The sequence below is a fragment of the Notamacropus eugenii genome, chromosome 3, assembly GCF_028372415.1.
Source record: "Notamacropus eugenii isolate mMacEug1 chromosome 3, mMacEug1.pri_v2, whole genome shotgun sequence".
Taxonomy (NCBI): Eukaryota; Metazoa; Chordata; class Mammalia; order Diprotodontia; family Macropodidae; genus Notamacropus; species Notamacropus eugenii.
In genome coordinates, this window is record NC_092874.1 from 283,486,067 (window position 1) to 283,508,295 (window position 22,229).

A 22,229-nucleotide genomic window follows, 5' to 3' on the forward strand; every position below is an offset into this window, starting at 1 on the left:
TTTCCCAGCAATTTTTTTTTTTTTGTAGCAAGAGAATTTTATTTATTTCCCCCATAGTATGTGGAAACTTAGGGTACAAAAATAGTCAATTCAACTTTTATTTCCAAAGATGTCCCTACCCACTGGGCTCAGGGCCCTGAAGAGGGGTGGAGGAGGAGGAGACTGCGGCTTGGTGGTACCTTCTCCTCTCTTGACAGGAAAATCTATGGTCGCTGCACTCTGCTCAAACACTGTCCATGAGAGTAAACAATTTCCTTTGAATTTCCATCTCAGAAATGTTACTTGTTTCAAAAAATAACTGTCAGGCTCTCTCCATTCATACCTGGGGAATCCAGCCATCCTTGGGATAAATCTTCAAAATCGGGGCTCAGGACTGGAGAGATTATGTCTGGGCTTGTGTCACATGACCCAGTACTCTGCTCTGAGGTAGCAATGGTGGTAGCTGAGCTGGCCATGATAGGGTCCACATCATCATCTTCCTCCTCCAGAATGGGAGACTCATGGATACAACTAAAAGCATCTGGGTACTGCTTTGATAGCTTCGTTTTCAGAGTCCTGAGCCTTCGGAAGATACTGTCCAGATTCTTCTTCATCTCCATCAGTGTCCTGGTGTGGTGTATGAAGCGTTCGCTCATCTGCTGCACGCGAACGTTGGAAAGGTTATTAAAGTTCAAGAGCATTGGTTTTTCAAATCGGTCCAGCCCAAGCAGCCTCAGTCTCCCTCCAAAGCTCCAAATGGCTACTTTTTCCCAGCAATTTTTGTTTAACAATGAGTTCTTATCCAAGAAACTGGGGTCCTTGGGTTTATCAAACAGTAGATTGCTATATTCATTGTCTGCTGTGCCTTGAGTACCTAGCCTATTCCACTTGTCTACCCTTCTGTTTCTTAGCCAGTACCAAGTGGTTTTGATAATTGCTGCTTTATAATACAATCTGAGATCTGGTAGTGCTAGGTCACCCTCTCTAGCATTTCTTTTCATTAGTCCCTTTGATATTCTGGACCTTTTGTTCTTCCAGATGAATTTTGATACTATTTTTTCCAGCTCTAGAAAATAAGTATCTTATAGTTTAATTGGTGTAGCACTAAATAAGTAAATTAATTTAGGTAAAATTGTCAGTTTTATTATATTGGCTTGGCCTACCCATGAGCAACTGGTGTTTTTCCACTTAGATCTGAGTTTATTTGTGCAAAAAGTGTCTTGTAGTTGTGTTCATATAGTCCCTGGGTTTGTTTTGTCAAGTAAACTCCCAAATATTTTATAGTGTCTACCCTAGCTTTAAATGGGATTTCTCTTTCTATCTCTTGCTATTGGGCTTTGTTACTAATGTATAGAAGTGCAGAAGATTTGTGTGGCTTTTGTAACCTGCAACTTTGCCAAAGTTGTTTATTATTTCAAGTAGTTTTTTATTTGAATCTCTGGGATTTTTAAAGTATATCATCATATCATCTGCAAAGAGTGATAACTTAGTTTCTTCTTTGTCTATTCTAATTCTTTCAATTTCTTTATCTTGTCTAATTGCTATAGCTAACATTTCTAGTACCATATTAAATAATAGTAGTGATAATGAACATCCTTGTTTCACCCTGATCTTTTTGGAAATGCATCTAGCTTATCTCCATTGCAAATAATGGTTGCTGAAGGTTTTAGGTTGATACTTCTTATTATTTTCTGGAAAGTTCCCTTCATTCCCATGCTTTCTAATGTTTTTAATGGGATTGAGTATTGTATTTTGTCAAAAGCTTTTTCTGCATCTATTGAGATAATCATGTGGTTTCTGTTAGTTTTGTTGTTGATAGTGCTGATAGTTTTCCTAATACTGAACCAGCCCTGCATTCCTGGTATGAATCCTACCTGATCATAATGTATTATTCTCATGATAAGTTGCTATATTCTTTTTGCTAAAATCTTATTTAATTTTTTTGCATCTATATTCATTAATTTTCTTTCTCTGTTTTGTCTCTTCCTGGTTTAGGTGTCAAAACCATATTTGTATCATAGAAAGAATTTGGGAGTACTCCTTCTTCCCCAATTTTCCCAAATAGTCTATGTAATATTGGAATTAACTGTTCTTTAAATGTTGGATAGAATTCACTTGTGAATCCATCTAGCCCTGGAGATTTTTTCCTAGGGAGTTCATTAATAGCTTGTTCAATTTCTTTTTCTGAGATGGGATTGTTTAAGTATTCAACTTCCTCTTCTGTTAATCTGGGCAATTTGTATTTTTAAAACTACTCATCCATCTCATTTAGATTGTCAAATTTATGGGCACAATTTATAAGTCTTAGAATATCACAGTACCTTTATGTGTCACTTTAGACCTTCTGGAAAAATGTCAGAATTCAGGGTAATGTCTATTGCATCTTTTTCTTCATGTGCTAGCTTGTAGCACAGGTGTTAACCTCACATGCTAACTTCTGCTTTGTAACAGCAGATTTCATCAACATAGTTTTCTAGTAAGGATTTTCCATTCTATCATGGGGCTTTGTGATATGCCTCATTAATGGTTGCTGTTCAGTTGTTTTTAGTTGTGTCCTACTCATGGTGATGTCATATAGGGTTTTCTTAGCAAAGATACTGGTGTGGTTTGCCATTTCCTTCTCCAGCTCACTGTACAGATGAAGAAACTGAGGCAAAGTTAAGTGACTTGCTCAGAGTCATACAACTGGTAAGTGTCTGAAGCCAGGTTTGCACTTAGAAAGATGAGTCTTTCTGACTTCACATCAGGCACTCTATCCACTCTTCCACTTAGCTGCCCTTGCAGTTGATATTCAGGAACCTGACCTAGATGTACAGTAAACAATCCAAATATTAATACTATAAAGCATAAGTGAATATATACATATATGGGCGTATATACACACACATATATTTATACAGATAGTTTTATTATATGCACATGTATATACACATACGCATATATATATACATATTACACAGAAATAATATTTTTCACACAGATTGTTCCCCCATAGAAATGCATTCTCTCCTCATCTTTACCTTCTAGAATCTCTTATTTCCCCCATAGCTTGGCCCAACTCTACCTTCTGCAGGATACTTTTCCTGATGCTTACCCTCAACATTGAGTGACTAACACCTCCCCAAAAAGTGATCTTGTATTTATTTTGTACATATCTTGCATAGACTTCATGTGAACATGTTATTTCCTCAGATAAAAATGTAAGATGCTTGAATGAAGGGACTCATCCTCCCCCCCCCCCTTTTTTGCTTTTATATCCTCAGTGACTAGTATATAGTAGGTGCTTAGTAACTGTATGCTTGTTTGCTTTATAAACTTGAAGTGAATGCTATGGGAAATGATTGCCAGTGGTCCTTGGTTTGATGGAAATAAGAACCCTTGGGCGAGTCACTTAATCTTTATGAGACATAGTTTTCTCATCTATAAATACAGAATTGGTTTTAACTGCTAAGGTCCCTTCCTGATCTAAAGCTTTGATGCTATGTCTTCCTCTCTCTTGCCTAGAACTGTAAGCTTTTATGCAGAATCACAGATTTACAGAGTCTCATTGTTGGAAGGGACCCAGTAGCCATTGAGTCCAAATCCATATCTAAAGTGGCTTTCCTTTTACAATACCCACAACATTTGTATGTACTAATGTGCTTACAACAGCTACCTAATATATTTCTTATTGAAATATTAATGGGCTATAAGAAGTGATGACTGTGAGAAATTCAGAGAAACATGGTAACTCTTGTGATTTAAGGTAGGGAGAGAAGGGAAATGAAGCAGCACCACAATATACTCAATGAACACAACAATGTAAATGAAAATAACGCTACGTGGTCACCAAACTCATGTCAGTACAATGTCCAGTCTTTATCCTGGAGTACAAAAACTGAAACACACAGTTCTTTCCTTTCAGTAGCTGGGTAGGTGGCTGTGGGAGAGAACATGGAATATTCTATCAGATGCAATAGTTTGTTGGTTTTCCATAATTGTGTTTCTTTGTTGTATGACCCTCATGAGTTGGTAGTGGGTTTAGATCAGGAAATTTTTGTGATGTAAAAAGTAAAACAAAGCCATCAATAAAAATGAAAAAAAAAGTATTTCTTCAAAAGAAGAAAAATCTATCATAAATTATGCATTTATTTAAAAATTGGAATCTTTTGTAGATATTCAGAAAACTTTCACTTCAACTTTCAGTTGTCTGTGCAGTGGTAGTTAACCTTACACTGGTAAGGGAGATTGGAAAAATACTAAACAACAGCAAATCTAAAAATAATTGATTTTCTAGTTTTATTTTTTCAATTAATAAGCACTTTTCTCTCGTTCCCACGGCCTTCTATTAGAAAAAGAAAAGAAAAACCAAACCCTTGTAATTAATATGCACAGTCAAACAAAACAAGCCCCCATATCTTCCATGTCCAAAAATATAAATATCTTTCTGTATCTTGAGTCTGTCACCTCTCTGTCAGTGGGTAACACCTATGCTAATCAGTCCTCTGGAATCACAATTAGTCATTGAATTGATCAGAGTCTTTAATTCTTCCAAAGGAAATAATTGATATCTGTTCAGAGAATGCATTTGGGTTGCACCACATTTTGACCTCCTAATTGTGCTTTTCTTTACTTTAACATCAAATTTAATTTGAATTCCTGGAATGTACACTGATTGCTAACTAGGAAGGAGGTGGGGAAAGCCACCCAAGGATTAAAGCATTTACATGTTTAATCTATATGGGGATAATTTAAAGTGAATTGCAATGACTGTTATCTTTAAAAAAAAAACTTAAATATTAAACAGTAAATCACACAGCATCATTAAGAACGTGTTATTTAGGTACTATGCTAAGGTACTATGCTAAACAGTAGAGATGCAAAGAATGGCAAAAATAATCCTGCCTTTAAGTAAATAACATTTTAGTGGAGGAGAAAACATGATAAAAAGTAATTATATATAGGATACATACAGAGTAGATGAAAAGTAACCTTTGTGGAGAAGTATGAGGTGAGGGGAGGGAGGAGAGAAGTCTCTTATAGAAAGTGGTATTTGAGCTGTGCATTGAAGGAAGTCAGGAATTCTAAGAGACAGGCTAGATCAGAAAGCAAGAACACTTCTGTTTCAAATTAGAAAAGGGCGCTTGTAATTCCAGTTTGAAAAGAAAACCCAGAGAAACACATCAAGGTGTATCTGGGAGTCACTTTGTAGAAATGAGCTCCTTCCAAAGTGTCAAACTCTTAATGAGTAGCAGAAACACTGACATGAACATGAGTTTTTCCTCTTGATAGGGATGAAAAACTTGAAAGGAAGAGTGGATCAAAGGTTTGTATAATTTCATTTTCATTTCTTCAGGGGTAATGGCATTTCTGCGATTCACAATCACAAAGGTGTCCCTGGGAAACAACTGGAATTTTAAAAAATTGGCTTTTCTAGCAACAAGCATCCTGTAACCACGGACAGCTCTGCAGTTTCCAAAAAAGTAATACAGTCCACTCTCTTCTCTCTCATTCAAATCTTTTTTTTTTTTTTTTTTGGAGGGAGGGAAGGCAAGGCATTTGGGGTTAGGTGATTTGTCCAAGATCACACCACTAGAAAGTGTCAAGTGTCTGAGGCCAGATTTGAAGTCAGGACTTCCTGATTCCAGGACCAGGGCTCTATCCATTGCGCCATTTGGCTACCCCTCTAATTCAAATCTTGAAGTAGCTCATTGCCATCTACAATCCATGTCCAAAACCTACATGGATAATAATAGACTTCATGAAGTGAATTCCCTTTCAAACTGTAATCTGGTAATATAAAATTTTTATCCACTTTGTTTTTCCATGGTGAATGGTTAGTCTTTTATCTTTCAATGAGTATATATTTCAATGAAGAACTTTTATAGTTCTCTGTGGCTAATTTCAGTAAGTAAAATATCATCAGTGATAAGGAGCTTTTAGAGATTTTTGTCACAAGTGAAAAATTCTTCTTTTCACACTTTATGTAATACATCTTCCATGATGTTGCTACACATTTTAGGTGAGTATATTTTTTTGCCTCTCTTAATTAGTATGTTGGTAAACAAAGTTATTTCTGAGGTCACATCTTTTACAACATATTTTATGGCTTTCACATATGCATAGAAAATATCTGATTTGAAGATAGACTGTATAAGATGTATTTCAACATGTGGATAAGATGCAAAACTTTCACATCCTGACCCCAATCTATCTTTCCAGGTTTATCAGATAGGAATCTCCTACATGCTCTATACGTCCCAACCAAACTTGCTGTTTTTCACATATGACATTTTAGTTTTCATCACTGTGCCTTTGCCTAGACTGTTGCCCATGCCTGTCTGTACTCCTTTTCCATGTTTAGTTCTTAGTATCCCTAGCTTCTTTCAAAGTTCTACTCTTATCATGCCTTACATAAATGCTTTCACTATGGCCTCAGCTTCTAGCACCTTCCCTCTATAATTACTTTGTATTTACTTTATCTAGATTGTTCATGTCTATCTATCATCTATATCTATCGATTTCCACATATAAATATTTTCTCCTTATAAAGTATAAAGTCCTTCAGATAAGGGACTGTTTTATTTTTTGTCTCTGAATCCCCAGTACCTGGCATAAAGTAATCACTTAGTAAATTCTTATTGAATGAATGTTTTTGAATAACTAAATTGCAGCATACCAGTGGTGACTTTGTTGCAAATCTTTATCTATACACACATATTATCTCTCTCTCTCTCTCTCTCTCTCTCTATATATATATATATATATGTATATATATATATGTATATATATATGTATATTTATTTGATCATCCATAGTAGAGAAAAGATGAAAACTAAGAGTTGAGTAATTCAGCCTTCTATGTGCAGACACAGAGAAAGGCTTCCAATATACCAGGTAGTAGTATCTTCCACAAAAGATTTTCAGAACAATGGATGTGAAACACGATGAAAAGGCATGGAAGGTTTCAGTTTGTACCAGTGGAGGGCATAGTGACATTGAAATGAGTCCATCTAAGAATCTAATTGCCCAAGTGTAATTAGACTAAATCTAAATGTAATTAGACTAACTATATCACTTGAAGATTTAATATGCATACCATCTTTGTCTTCATCAGCATGACCAGTAAAAAGGTTGAACAGAAGAACATCGAGAACAGAGCCCTATAGTCCTCCACTAAGTGACCTCTGTCTAGGATGAAATTAATTCATTAATTACTAACTTTTCACTGAGTCATTAAATCAGTTATTTTTTAAAAAAATAAATTGTTATTGATAATTTTGTTTTTACATATTTAATTTATTGAATTACTCTATCATCCAGTCTCTATCTTTCCATCTTGCCTGGAAGGATATAATGAAAGACATTATCAAGCACCTTGATAAAATCCAGCTATACTGTGTTAATAGTAATCTCTTGATCCACAGCCCTGCCGAAAAAAGTCTGGGTTATTTTCTAGTTTAATGTGTTCTTGATGAAGCCACCTGGATCTTTATGACCACTGTTTCCTTTTACACTCTTTCCCCTTCCAATCTTTCCTTTAGTGACACATTCTAAAATTTAACAAAGATTGCAGTTTACCCACATATAATTTGAGAAACCCATCTTCTCCCACTTTTTAAAAAATCAGCACAGCATTTGCCCATACCTAGTCCTATATTTCTCCCATTAGTTATGAGGTTTCAAAGATCACTTACAGCAGTCCAATTTGCCAGTTCTAGGACTCTAGGATCAAATTCCAATGCATCTGTTTGTTTCAATCATGGAAGACAGCTTGATATTACCATCTTCTCATTTATCTGGTATTTGAATTTCCTGATTACCATTTCTGTTCTATGTGCATAAGTGTACTCATTCTTCTTAGTTGAGAAAAAACAAAAAAAACAAAATAGGAGTTAAGTTCAGCTTTCTCATGGCATCCAAAGCATAGTCCTACAGTGCCACCAATACATCCCTTTCTCTTGCCCTGAGAAACCATCACAAGCCTCAACTCATTCTAACCTTTAGCTTTGCTCACATTATTCCTGTAGTACTGTCCCCTCTTTCACTCCCATCCTTAGACACCTTCCTCTGATTCTACCTTCTAAACCTGTCTTTAAAAAAATCTAAGTTGACTGATCAATTCCCTGTGCAGACACATTAGCCTTTTTTTTTTTTACTGCATCTTTTGTCTTCCCCTTTACAATAATCTATATTTATGTCAGTAGGATTCTCTTCTTGAGAGGATATTTTGTTCGCAGCATCATAAATTCAGAACTAGCTGGGATCTTGAAGGTTATCCAATTCAGCACCCTCACTTTTCAGATGAGGAATGTGAGCTACAGAGATGTTAGATTACTTGCCCAGAGTTACACAGATAGCCAATCATTCAACAAGTTGGTTGGTACAATTGGTTGGTATAATTAAGTACTGACTATGTGCCAGATTCTGTGCTAAATAGTAGGGATACAAAGAAACAGTGAAATATTTCCTATTCTCAACAGGTTATATTCTGTCTAGGGAGTCAACATGTAAATGTATACATGGCAACAAAATCAATACAAAGGTAATTGGTGGATGTTGGAACAGGAAAGGCGTTAGTAGGTAGCAGAACCAAGAAAGGCTTCTTATAAAAGATGATACTTGAGCTGAGCTTCAGAAGAAACTAAAGCCAAGAAACAGATCTGAGGAGGGAATAGGTTTAGCCTATCCCCTCATTTTACAGATGAGGAAACTGGAGCCCAGAGGGTACGAAATGACTCATTTAGAATCACACAGATGACATGACAAAGGCAGGATTGGAATCCAGAGCTGGCATCTTCTTGAAAGGAGTTTTAGGCAAAGGAAACATCACATAGTATTTATCTGAATACTTTGAGATTCACTCACAAAACCAGTGCTTGCCAGTTTTATTTCTTTCTTGGATTCCTATTATTTTTCTAGATCAGCAACTACTGATCTAGAAACTACTGGTTTCTACTTCCTGGTTCAGGTTCATGTTTAGAATAGCAATTCCACTTTTTGTTTTCTCCATCTTTTAAAAAATGACATTTTCATAAGGAGAAGTAAAAGAAAACAGTTGCTCTAATTTTAGAGTAGGGTATAGTAGAATAAAGTATCAAGATCTAATGAAAATACTTGGTCTGAGCACCTTTTATGGATGGAGCTACTAAGAAGAAATTTCATTTTCTGGTTATGAAAGAAGGAATGGCTACCATCATAATCATCATTATTGCATTGATATAACATTTCGAGTTTGCAAAGCATTTTATATGCACTAATTCATTTAAGCCTCACAAGATCCCATGTGACAGGTATCATTACATTTTACAGATGAGGAAACTGAGGTCCAAAGAATTTAAATGGTATATCTGTGGTAATCTAGGACAAAAATCACAGAATCACACAGTTGAAAGAGATCTCCAAAGCTATCTAAACCAATCCATAGTCAACCAAGAATCTCTTGATAAGAGCTTCCCTAATCTTTACTTCAAAAGGCAGCCTGTTTTGTAAATAGACAAAATTCAAGGGTATAGAATAAAATGCAGCAACCTGGTGGGTATCTCTGCATCTTGAAATCTAGAACATGCTCTCATGTAGGTAGGTAATCAAGAGACTTAGAGGGTAGAGGACTGGACACACCATCAGGAAAACGATTTCAAATCCTACCTCTGATAACTTTGTGACCTTGAACAAGTCATTTATCCTCTTAGACTCAGTCTCCCAAACTGAAAATTAAAGGCCTGGATGTAATGGCTTCTTAGGTCCATTCTAGGTCTAAATATGTGACCCTCTTATCTTCCCCAAGGAGGAAACAATTATTTCCTAAGCTAGCCCATTCTACTTTGGAATACATGCAATGTTAGGAAATTTACCCTTTCTGTTAAGACTGTTTTTCCCTCTTTGCTGCTTCTAATTGTTTCTTTTCTAGGGTAAAGTAAGAACAAATATGTTTTCCTCTTGCACTGAAAAAATATAATAATTTTCTTTAAAGATAGCAACATTGAATGAATGAATAGCATTTAAGAGCCAAAGTAAATTCTTCTTTTTGGCATTTAAAGCTCTTTACATTCTGACTTACTTTGATTTTACCTTATTCCCTCTTGAGATCACTATACTCCAGCTGAACCAGTCTATTTGCTATTTCTCATGTGGAGATATTCCATCTCCAGCCTCTAAAACATGTCATAGGCCCTCTGTCCTGTATGCATGCCCTCCTCATCCCCACCTTTTGGTATCCCTAGCTTACTTCAAGCCTCAGCACAAGTGCCACTTATTACATGAGGTCTTTTGCAATTCCCCTCATTATTAATACTCCTCTCTTCTCTCCAGATGACATTTAAAAAATATAATTTGCAATTATCTGCATTCATATTGTTATCTGTTTGCATATTGTACAAGCTTCTGATGTTTGGCTAGTTTGGTGCTCAGCAAATTTTAGTCACTTAATCCATTGACAAATTTACTACATTTGATGAATTGAATTCAAATGAATTGAATTGGTGTGATATGGTCTCACCTCTATGAAGTGGAATTGGTAGCATTTGAGCCCAAGTCATCCTGACTCAAACACAGTACACTATCCACTAAGATTTTAGATTGACTACCTGGAAGGATTTTGTACTGGATTCTAAGAGGCTGGGCATAGGTAACCACCCGGTTGCTGCATTTTACTCTTTGCCCTTGGATTTCCTCTCATTCCTCCTGGACAAAGTCAAATTTTGCTGAGAACAGTGTCTGGTCAGGTGGTTCTAATTGCTCACTGTCAGACACTTGGTGAGAGTCTTTCCATTTGTTCTATAAGCCCAGAAACATGAACGGCGGCCTTAAAAGTATCTTGAGGCTATATGGGCTTTGTCAGTTTATTTTTTAAAGCTGTTCCTACGTGATGGAGCAGTGAGGAGAGTCTGCTAAGCAGGATTCATTTGACTAGCATTTTGGGGAGCAAGCAGAAGTTGAACTTGGCTGAAGTCAGAGCCTCAAATGCTGGAAGCAATTCAGATCGGAGGATTGATTTGCTATCCATCCATTTGTACTTGTTTTTTCCTCATTTGCCTCATTTCTGCAACAGTAACCAGGAGAAAAATCACCCAAGAAGGGCAAAATCATCTTTGTGTTTGTGGTAATCATTGATTGGATCTGGGAATAGGCGATTTTTCAGAAAGGCACAGTTTGCTGAACAGAAATCATGAGGTTTATGTAACCTTTTTACATGCATCAGGCCGACCTGGAAGAATTCCAGAAGGAGTCTTCTGATGATTTACAGCATACCTCAGTGAGCTTGCCTCAAAGCAGACATACTTAGACTAAAAAGGACCTTAAAGATCATCGAACTGGGGGGCTCTTCCCTTGTTTGAGTCATGCTCCCTTTGGCAGGCTGGTGAAGTCAAGGAACCCCTTCTCAAGATGACATCTTTGGATTCATAAAATTCATAAAGTAAAAGTAAAATAATAAAATATGTAATAAGATAGTACAAATAAAAAAATAATAAAATACATAAAATAAAAATACAAAGAGGATTGATCATATTGAAATGCAGTTATCAAAAGATGAAAAAGTTCATGGATACTAGGTTAAGAACCTGATTCAATCCAACTCCGTCATTTTACAGATGAGGAAACTGAGGCCCAAAGAGGCCAACCAACTTATCCAAGGATCAAATACTTTGCTTAGCTTGGCATTCCACATCTCCATAATCTGATTCCAACTTTGAAGAAATGTTGTACAGAAGATGCAGTGCAGGACCTGAGGTCAGGAAAACCTGGGTTCAGATAATAATAACTCTGTGTTATTATGGGCAAGACACTTGAGTGCTCTGATTTTCAGGTTTTTCATCTTCAGAATGCAGATGATAATGCCAATGGTACAGAGAGGAGCTGTTGTGCAGCTCAATGAGACAGTGTATATAAAATGATTTTCAAATTTCAAGTGCTATTTAAATACCAATCATGGGAACAGACACTTCCCCTACCCTTTTCAGAAATATATAAAAATTATCCTAGTCTCAGCCTTTGGACTAACATGAAAGAGAAACCTTATCACTCACTAATCTAAACAATCTCTCTCTCTTTCTCTCTCTTTCCCTCTCTCCCTCCCTCTCCCTCCCTCCCTCTTTCCCCCTTCTTTTTCCCTTTGTCTCTCTCTGTCTCTATCTGTCTCTGTATTTGTCTCTCTCTGTCTCTCCCTCCCTTCCCCTTCTTTTTCCCTCTCTCTCTCTCTTTCTGTCTGTCTATGCCTGTCTGTCTATCATTAGTTCCTCCCTCAGATCATTTTGGCCTGTCCTGACAAGGGCAACAGGCCTTTGGTTTGACCACCTAAGAGTCTTAGCCTCTTTCCCACTGCCCCAGAATGATTAAAGTAACGGTTAACCTAAGAGAATGAGAAGATCCTTTAATGACTTCATTTATTCCAAGTTAGAGTGTCAGTGACCAACTGGAAAGGAGAATCCTTGACAAAAGTAGTTATAGTGTAAAGGAATAGTTTTGGGAAAGTGATCCTCCAAGGGTATGCTGAAAGTTATGATTAATTTGTTTTATGAAACCAAATTGTAATTGAGTTGTTATCTTGAGATCTGTAACCATGCTTTATCATATAAGGAAATTTTGACTACTGGCAGGAAATGCTGTAACTCTTAACAATGACTTGGTTTAGAGAGAGATTTTCATAGTCAGAGGGTAGTTCTTTTTTGTCCTCTCTCTAATCAGAAATGCTTGACTTAGAGCAAGGTTTCTTGATCGTGTGTGTGTGTGTGTGTGTGTGTGTGTGTGTGTGTGTGTGTGTTGGACCCTTTCTATAATCTCTTAAAGCCTATGGACCCTTTCTCAGATTAAAAAACTATTATACTGAAATACAGTTATGAAAATATATGAAAGGTCCAAATTTCTGGACCTGCTGAAATCTATCCACTTACATCACATTAACAGCCAATGAATTAGAATAATATAAACTTAATGAAAACTCTTTCTGGCAGGCTTGTTCCTATGAGGCAGAGTATGCCACAGGATTTTCCACCATGCAGACTGTGTCTATGCACCACATACCCTAGTACCTCACATATCACAGATGCTTGTATTGTAAACTGTTTGTGTTTAGCCTGGAGAAGGGGAGCAGGAGAGAAGGAGGTGGGGACATGAAAGTTGTCTTCAAATATTTGACATCTATCAATCATGTCAAGGAAAGATTACATTTGTTCTTGGCCCCTGGAGCAGAGTCAGGAACAGTGGGGAAAAATTTCAGCCTGATTCCAGGAGAAATCTCCCAAGGATTAAAATACTCAGAAGTGGAATGGGTACCTAGCAAGGTCCTTGGAAATCATCCAGCAAAGGCTGGAAGGTCACTCTTTGGGGACTTTAAAGGGCAGATTCCTTTTGTACATGGATTGAACTAGATGGATACTGAGGTCCCTCCTAATTCTCAAATTTTGTGATTGAGTAATGATTTCACATGCTCTTTGTTTCAGCCGATGCTGTCCTACTAACTGTTCCTCAGACATACTCTCCTGCCTCCATGCACTTACCCAGGTCACCCCATACTCCCTTCACTTCCCCAGCTCTGAGAATCCTTCTCTTCTTTCAAGGTGGAGTCCAGGTACTACTTCCTCCAACGGTCCTTCTTTTGGTCCCCTCTCAATTTCTAGTGCCTGCCTCCTCTTCAAATGATTGATTTGCATACATTTTGCATATTCTCTCTCCCTTTCTTTCATAAAATGGAATCTTTTTGAGGACAGAGACTTTGGTATCAGTGTCCCGTGCCTAACATAGCACCTGCCTTCTTTATCTGCCTCTCCCCCTCTCATGGGTATAGGGAGTGCTTAGAAGAGAAACTTCCACCAGTGCAGGTTGTCTCTGAAATTGTTAGTCTTGTAGATACTGCAGTGTGAAGTGACTTACCCAGGGTCACACCACCAGTGTGTGGCAGAGTAGGACTTGACTTTTGGTCTTCCTGGCTTCAAAGCAGTTCTCTGTCCATTATGTCATGCAGCCTCCACAGTAGGCATTAAATATATACTTATTAGGTTGAATTGAAGACGCTTGCCCAGGGTCACACAATTATGTGCTCTGTCTTGTTGGACACGTTTGTCTGTCTCCAACTGTAAATGCCTAAAACACTATATTCATGTCTACACTGTATATAGATATGACATTATGAATGAAGGAAGGAAGGAATGGAGAAATGCATGAGTAGAAAAACATTCTTCTTCTCTGCCAGGCACTGTATTCCATTGCTCTACACAGTACTCTAACACAGTGCTATGTGTGGGCAGGTGTAAAATAAATGTTTTGGGAAGATGATAATTTTTAAGACTTCTTTTAAAAATAACAATAAAAATGTCATTGAATTTATAAAATACCTTTCATTTTGCATGCCTTTATACCTGGCGTATTGTAACCATTTCTATCACTCCTTTAAGGATTTAGGAGACTGAGACCCAAAGAGGTTGTGTGACTTGTCCAAAATGGAGGCTAGTCTTGGCACGATCCTAGGATCTAGGATCTAGGTGTCTTGTTTATTTATTAGCCCTAAGCTCCCTAAAAAGCAAGCCTTGAGATCACCGACAGCTGATGGCAAGCATAGCCAGTGCAAAATGTGGTGAATTTGGATTCAGAAGATAGCCTTGAATTCTACCAATTATTAGTGATGTCACTTGGGTCAAGCTATCTTCCTGCCCTGAGCCTTAGTTTGTTTATTTGTAGGCTGATCATAATACTTGCAAAATTCTCAGCTCTAAGTAATAGTCATATTATTAGTCATAGCTATTAGATGCCTTGTGAAAAAGCAACAGACTTTCAGGAGGCTTTTCCCACTATGTCCTCCTTTACCCCTGTCTCACATGAAGAGGTGACCCTTCTCCTTGACGAGGTAACACCCTCCTTTCCCCCAAGACATGTTCTTGATCCCATTCTATCCTGTCTTCTTCAGCAGATTGTCTCTCTACTATACCCACTCTCACTACTATCCAATCTCTCCCTATCTTCTGTACAGCCTACAAATATGTCCATGCCTCCTCCTTTCAAAAAGAAAAAAAATCATCCCTTAATCTGACCATGCCTGCTCTCCTTCATCCTGTATCTCTTCTGCACTTTGTGTGACTAACCCAGAGGTGACTAACCTCTATTAGTGGAGGCTGGTGTCTCTGCTTACTCCGCCTTCTCTTGATTCTGAGCTCTCTGTCATCTGGCTTCCAGCTCCATCATTCAACTAAAATTACCCTCTCTAAGGTTACTAATCTCTTAACTGCTAAATCTAATGACTTCTCCTTAACCCCCATCCTTCTGGATATCTCTGTAATCTGACACCGTCGATCATCATCTCCTAGTGAATATTCTCCAGTTTTATTCTGTGTATATATTTTTGTACATAGTTGTTTGTATGTTGTCTCTCCCATTCAGTTGCGAACTCTTTGAGAGCAGGGACTTTTTTTTACCTTTTTCAGCTTTTAGGTTTCTTCATAACTTGGTGATTTCCCATTTTTTTTTCTATCCATTGACACTGGCCTTCTTACTATTTCTCACTCATAAGAAAATTCCATCTCCCTTCTGTGTCTTTTCCCTTTCTGTCCCTCCTCCCCTCTGCCTCCTGGTTTCCCAGGCTTATCATGATTTAGCTCAAATTCCTTGTCCATGGGAGACCTTTCCAGTCTTCCCTTTTCTCTGTCTCCCTGGTAGTACCTTCCCTCAGCAAATGTCTTGGATGTGCACAGTTATTTGCATGTTACTCCCTCCCCACATTAGAATGTGCATTTCCTGAGGGCAGAAGCTATGTTTTTGCATTTGTTTTTAAGGTCGGGGATTTAGCACAGAGCCCAGCAAGAGTAACCACTTAATCAATGCTTATTAACAGACTGACTGACTGACAGGATAGATTTTGGGAGAAATGGGATAGGGTGAGCTATGAAATTGATGGAGCATTTTAGAACTTACAAACAACTTCAAAGACCTTCTCCTTTGATCCCCATAACAGTCCTGTGCTGTAGTTAGTGCTGATACTATTGTGTCCCATCTCCTTTTAACAGCTTAGGAAGCTGGGGTTCAGAATGGTGAATTCACTTGGCCAGCATCCTACAGGAAGCAAGTGGCAAAACCAGCACTAAATTCATCAGTTCATAGATTTAAAGCTGAAAGGGACTCAGAAGTCATTTAGTCTAAGTCACTTATTAAAGTTAAATGACTTGCCCAGGGCCACACAGTTAGAACATGTCTGAGGCAAGATTCATGCTCAGGTCTGTTTGACTCCACGACCAGCTGTCTTTACAATGAACTATGCCTTGAGTGTTTTAGATCGAGAGGAGAGCCTCATCAGTGGTTTGGCACCCCCTCTGCCCCCACCAAAAACAGTTCTACTTGGCATTATGAGAGCTTTTCATACTTATTTTTTAGAAGTCAATGATTCTTTTTCTCATGATCACCCTAATATTAATCTCATGATCACCCTAATGTTAATTAGGGTGAATGACACAAGTGATTTGTCTCATCTAAGACAGAAATAAATAGCTTGCATCCTCCAGTTCAGTGACATTCTCTTAGCTGACATAATTTTTGACCACAGAGGGGCAAAGTGATGAGTGGTCTATCTGTGGTTTCATATAAGAAGGAGGGAAATTTTGAGATGGCTTCTGTGTCCCAAGAGTCACAGGTTCATCATGCCATGTGTATTGAATGAATTAATGAATGAATCCATCTTATCAGAAGAGTCACCTAGTCCTTTAATTCTTTAAAGGACTTTAATTCTAAGATCAAAGAACTAGTTTAATTTTTTCAAGTAAGTTAATAATAAAATCCATCGCTCATTTTTTAAAGATCTACCATGTGCCAGATACTGTATGAGGCTCTAGAGAACCATTTCCTGTCCTCAAGGAGCTTCTATTCTGTCAGATGAGACAATATGTGCACATATACTCACATAAGTATGCCCAATACTTGTACCTTAGAAATGGAAGGTAATGGAAGGGTGAGGACATACTTGCTTCTGTTGAGGATTAAGGCAAGTGTCTAGAAATTTTTAAAAACAACATTCCAGAAAAGATTTGGTATTCAGTAACTGGATGGATGGCTTGTCATGGATTAAATTTCATCATTTTACTTCCTGGTCAGTTCTGATGTTTCCTCCATGGTCTAAATAAAGGCAAGATATGACCAAGGGGGAAGACAATGACCTTCCTTGCCCCTCATCTTAAGTTGGCTACAGAGGGAAAGAGTAAGACTTGGTCTCCATCCACCAATCTGTGTGGGAGAGCTCAAAAACCGGGAGACCCAACAGCCCCAGGGCTGTCATGAGACTCAAGTGAGATGATGGATGGAAAGATCTTTTCAAACCTTAAAATTCTACATAATGCCAGCCATGATTATTGTTATTAGCCTCCAATCACCTGGTCTCCAGTCTTGTGATGTGTATTTCCTAAGCCTTCCACTGTCCTACTCAATTTAAGCAATGTTTATGGAGTAGTAAAGGGGTGTGCTGGTAAATGTTTAACTACTGGATAAGGACACGTATGCACATATGCTTATACGTTTAATTTGTATTATTAACATTTTCTTAAGTCTATAAATCTACAAAACCATGAAGTTGGCTCTGATTTGTGGCAATTGCTGATTTTTTTCTTTCTCCCTAGGCAATGGGGTTAAATGACTTGCCCAAGGTCACGCAGCTAGTAAGTCAAATTTGAACTCAGGTCCTCTTGACTCCAGGGATGGTACTCTATTCATTATGCCATGTGGCTGCCCCTAATTGCTCCTTTCTAAGGTATAAATGCTCAAGATGATCATTTAACAATGGACGCTCACAAGCCAGTTACAGCTGCCTCCAACAAACCCCTGGAAAGTTCTGACAATTTTGTTGGGTGGGTAGCTGTAAAAACAGAAGCTAATTATGTATAAGCTCTATCATCTCACTGTGGGAGACAAATAGAGAGGCAAAGAGAACAGGAACATTAACTTAGTGTGAGGTCCCTCTCAAAGGGACAGAGAGACCCAGGTCCTAGACCCAAAGGCATAGTTTCAAGATAGAAACTAAAAGCTAAATCCTGGGAATGTCATGGAGTTGGTTCCAAAGGTCTCTGATGTCCTTTTTAACGCCATTATTGCATGATTCTAAAGAAACTTTTGATTAAGAACCTGGTATTGATTCCAGCAGTTATCCAACAAGGAAAATCTCACAAATGCAATAAACCTGTGCTCTGGGGTGTGCTAAAGTGAGCTCTGTATGATCATCTGCAACCACCACAAATCTAGGTTTGCTTTACTGTTTCGTGGATTGTTCAGACTTAAGAAAGGGTTAATAACACAGATCAGACTTAAATGTGTATGCATACATTTCCCCCTAGAGAGTCTGGTTGTTAAACATTTGCTGTCACTCCCTTATATTGCTCTATAAACATTATTTGCACTTAACTAGAGTGGAGTAGAAGGCCCAGGGCATGAAGTCATCACCAGGTAGCAGACCTGGCAACTAGAAGCTAATAGTAATAACGACCATTGAGGATGTTCTTTATTGGTGTATATAAGACTCTCATAATGGGAGAATAGGAATTAAAGCTGGTAGTTACTGATGTTCTCTCAGTTGCATTTTTTATATTAATAAGGTCCAAGATTTTTTCCATCACTGGCATTTTTCCCTTCTTCCGATGCCTAGTACATCAATCCTTCAGTGCATTTACCACGGTGGAGATTACAAAACAGATCTCTTTCATGTATAAATAGTATCTAATCTAGACGCTTTCCTTGTATTTTTGCTCTTTAGTGCCATTTCCACCTTTTCTGTAAGCACACTGTGGTGCTAGGGTCCAAATATGGTTGTTTCACTGTCCTTAATGAAGAAATCATTAGTTATAAGGATTTTTACAAAGCTTTCCCATTTTCTTCTTGCAATCCTTCTTCCCTTTTGGAATGTCCTTGGGATGAGTTTCTTTAGTTGAATGTTTTCCCAAGCTTCCTTTAAACTGATTTTTGCCTTACTGCTTGCTTCCTTAATTTATGAGACAATACTGCTCATAATCATCCATCATCCTTATCCACAAGATTTTATAAATGGGTTTATATTGTAATCTAACATTGCCTTTGGCAGCCATCTCTCACTATTTAGCAAATAAGTCAGATATCTGCTGATTTAGGCACTTTCTGAACTCTCTTCATGCCCTTGGTGTACACTGGTTACCCTTCAGAATAACATCATCATAGTCAAAGTCGTTGTCTTTTCTGTTGTCCATTTCCTATTTCTGATCATTGGTTACTTGTTTGAACAGTTCAGGATTAAGTTATTTCAGATGTATGCCATATATTTTTCTCATTCTTTTAAAAAAACTAGTTCAGATATAACTCTGGTCTAACTGTATGAAGATAGCTATCATAGCAACAATATGTTGGAAAAATTCTTTCTGTTTGAAAAACTCATACTATTTCATTTTATGGTGTTATTTGATGTTCACCAATGGTCACTGATTCTTTCCTCAAGGAAAATGTATTTAAAAAATAGCACATTTCTAAAAACAAAATCAATAAAACCAAATCAGTAGAGGAGGAAAAGTTAAAGATTAATCATCCCTTAAGCCTGGTTGGATTCCTGACTTCTTTTAGTAGACATTAAGCTCCTTGGGGGCAGGGCTCACTTTATTCTTATCTTTGTATCTCCCAAATTAGTCATAGTGTCTTAATGCATCAGTTAGTGAATAGACATTTTTTAAGCACCTACCATCTGTGAGGCATTGTGCTAAATGCTGGGGATGCAAAAAGAGACAAAAAAAAAAAATACTTCCTGCTCTAAAGGAGCTCACAATTTAATGGTAAGTGCAATGAAAAAACATTTGTTGGACTGAATTAATCACTCTTATGAGTGAACTTCTTTGAGTGGCAAATGTCTCTAAAAGTAGCTTGATATCTTGCTTTTGTTTTAAAAATTCTCTTTTGTTTCTAGTCACAAAAGGCAGGCAGCAATGTCATTTTAAGTCTTTTTTTAATACTCTTTTCCTTCAGTGTTCCCTGAACTACAGCCAAATCACTCTCTTTACTATTCAAAATATTCTGCACATTCCTGCCTCCATGCCTTTGCCCATGATGTACCCCCCACCAGAAACACTGTTATTGTCTACAAGGTCTAATTTTTCTACAAAGTCAGCTCAAATGTTTCAAGTTTCACTAAACCCTCCATGATCTCCACCCAGCTTTTTCTCATACCCAAGCCAGAAATGAAAATGGATACACTTTTCTGTCTCTCACATTCTTTCATATTTTACCTTCTCCTATGCTGATATTTATTTGTTGTTTAAAAGCCCTTACTACTTGGGTCAGTTTGGTTTTCTGGCTTCGTTAGGTATCATCTTCCTTTCACATTTTTTTCCAGCCAAACTGAATTTGCTTTTTCTCCCGAATGGGGTTTATCTCCCCTCTCTTTGCCTTTGTCCCCACCTAGAACTCCCCGCCTGCTCATACCTGCCTCTTAGCATCTCCTCGTTCCTATGACCTCAAGCGCTGCTTTGTCCAGGAGACCTTTGTTGATTCTCCCCCACAAAATTACTTTGTTCTTGTTCAGTCCTGTCCGACTCTCCGTGACCCCATCTGGGATTTTCTTGGCAAAGATCCTGGAGTGGTTTGCCATGTCCTTCTCCTGATCATTTGACAGATGAGGAAACTGAGGCAGAATGAAGTGACTTGTCCAAGGTCACACAGCTAGTAAGTGTCTGAGGCTGGATTTGAACTCAGGAAGTTGAGTCTTCCCTACTCCAGCCCTGGTGCTCTGTGCACTATGGTGCCCTCTACCTGCCCTTTCACAAAATTACCTAGATTTATTTTGCAGATATTTGCTTTAAGATTTTCAAAGAGTTTTATGAATTTATTTAAATTAGCCTTCACAACAACCTGGGAGGTAGAGGTTATTGTCCCCATTTTACAGGTGAGGAAACTGAGACAAACAGAGGTGAAGTGACTTGCACAGGGTCATACAACTAGTAAATATTTGAGATCAAATTTGCACTGAGGTCTTCCTGACCAGTACTCTGTTCACTCTACCATCTCATTTCTAAATTCTACAGATTGTTTCATGCAGCTCTGCTGTAATCTCCTCACTTTGTATCTTTCGCATCTAACCAGGTCCCGGCAGGGCCTGCTAACTGGGAAGGTGATGGTGGAGATTACTTATGTATATGGATTGAACTAGATGATCATCAACACCCTTTCTAATCCTCACACTATGATTCTGTATGCAAAATAAAGAAAAAAGAAAAAACAAATACTGGTTGCTTGACTTTTGTACAGATCCCTACTGGATTATAAACCTGCTGAGGGGAGGGCACAAGTCTTACTTGTCATTGTGCCGCTCCTCACATCTAGTGTAGAGCTTATTTAGTTACTTAGTGTAGTAGCTAGAGATAAGAGTCCTGGGCAGGGTATGGAGTCTGCAAGACCTGAGTTCAAATGTGACCTCAGATACTTACTAGCTCTATAACCCTGGGGATGTCACTTAATCCTTTTTGCCTCAGTTCCTCTTCTATGAAATGAGCTGGAGAAGGAAATGGCAAATCACTCTAGTGTCTTTGCCAAGAAAATTCAAAATGGGGTCACAAAGAAATGGACACAATTGAATACACACAGGAAATGTTTGTTTTGTTGAACTGAATGGGATCTGGGTGCATAGCAACCAAAAAGTTCCCATCCGCTTTCAGGGTTCTAAGTTAGCAATTCTCAAAGTGTGGTCAGGGGACTCCTGGGGGTCTCTGAGACCCTTTCTTGGAGTCAAGGGGGCCAAAATTATTTTCGTAATAATGCCCAGGCATATTAATTTCTAATACGGTAAATATTTAACGTACATAAACAAAAGATTTTAAGGGAGGGGGAGTTCTTGATTTAACAGTATAAAGGAGCTGTGAGACAAAAAGTTTGCAGACTGCTCTATCAAGCCCAGAAATGCAGCATCTAATATTAGCAGTCACTTGGCAAAGGCAAAACTGAGTTATATAATCCCTGCTCTTTGAGAAGTAAGGGCCACCGGGAGCTAATTAACTTCCGTGTATTCTGAATAGATTCAGGGAAAGCCACATTGTTCTGAAACAGAATGGCTCCTATTTACATTATAATCATCCTCATCACTCTCATTCATATAATAACTCACAGTTACATAGCATTCTAAGTTCCTTCTTCACAACCTTTTTACAAGTAAGGTATGACTGGTATGAGAATCATTTTCCCAGTTTCACATGCAAGGAAACTGAGGCTTTTCCTGGTGAAGGAGCCTTTCACAGAAGCTTATGGCTAGTACACAATCCTAACTTGATCTTCTGACCAATACTGTTTTATATCATATGCTC

General features: G+C 38.0%; 1 protein-coding gene across 1 annotated transcript; it reads right to left on the reverse strand.

Annotated features, from left to right (window-relative positions):
• Positions 1–17: 17 nt before the first annotated feature.
• Positions 18–19,139, reverse strand: LOC140532049 (kxDL motif-containing protein 1-like). Its single transcript, XM_072650600.1, has 2 exons — positions 19,088–19,139; positions 18–742 (listed from the first exon to the last, which is right to left on the reverse strand). The coding sequence occupies exons 1-2, from the start codon at positions 19,137–19,139 to the stop codon at positions 288–290; spliced, it is 507 nt and encodes a 168-aa protein (XP_072506701.1). The 3' UTR covers positions 18–287.
• Positions 19,140–22,229: the final 3,090 nt, after the last annotated feature.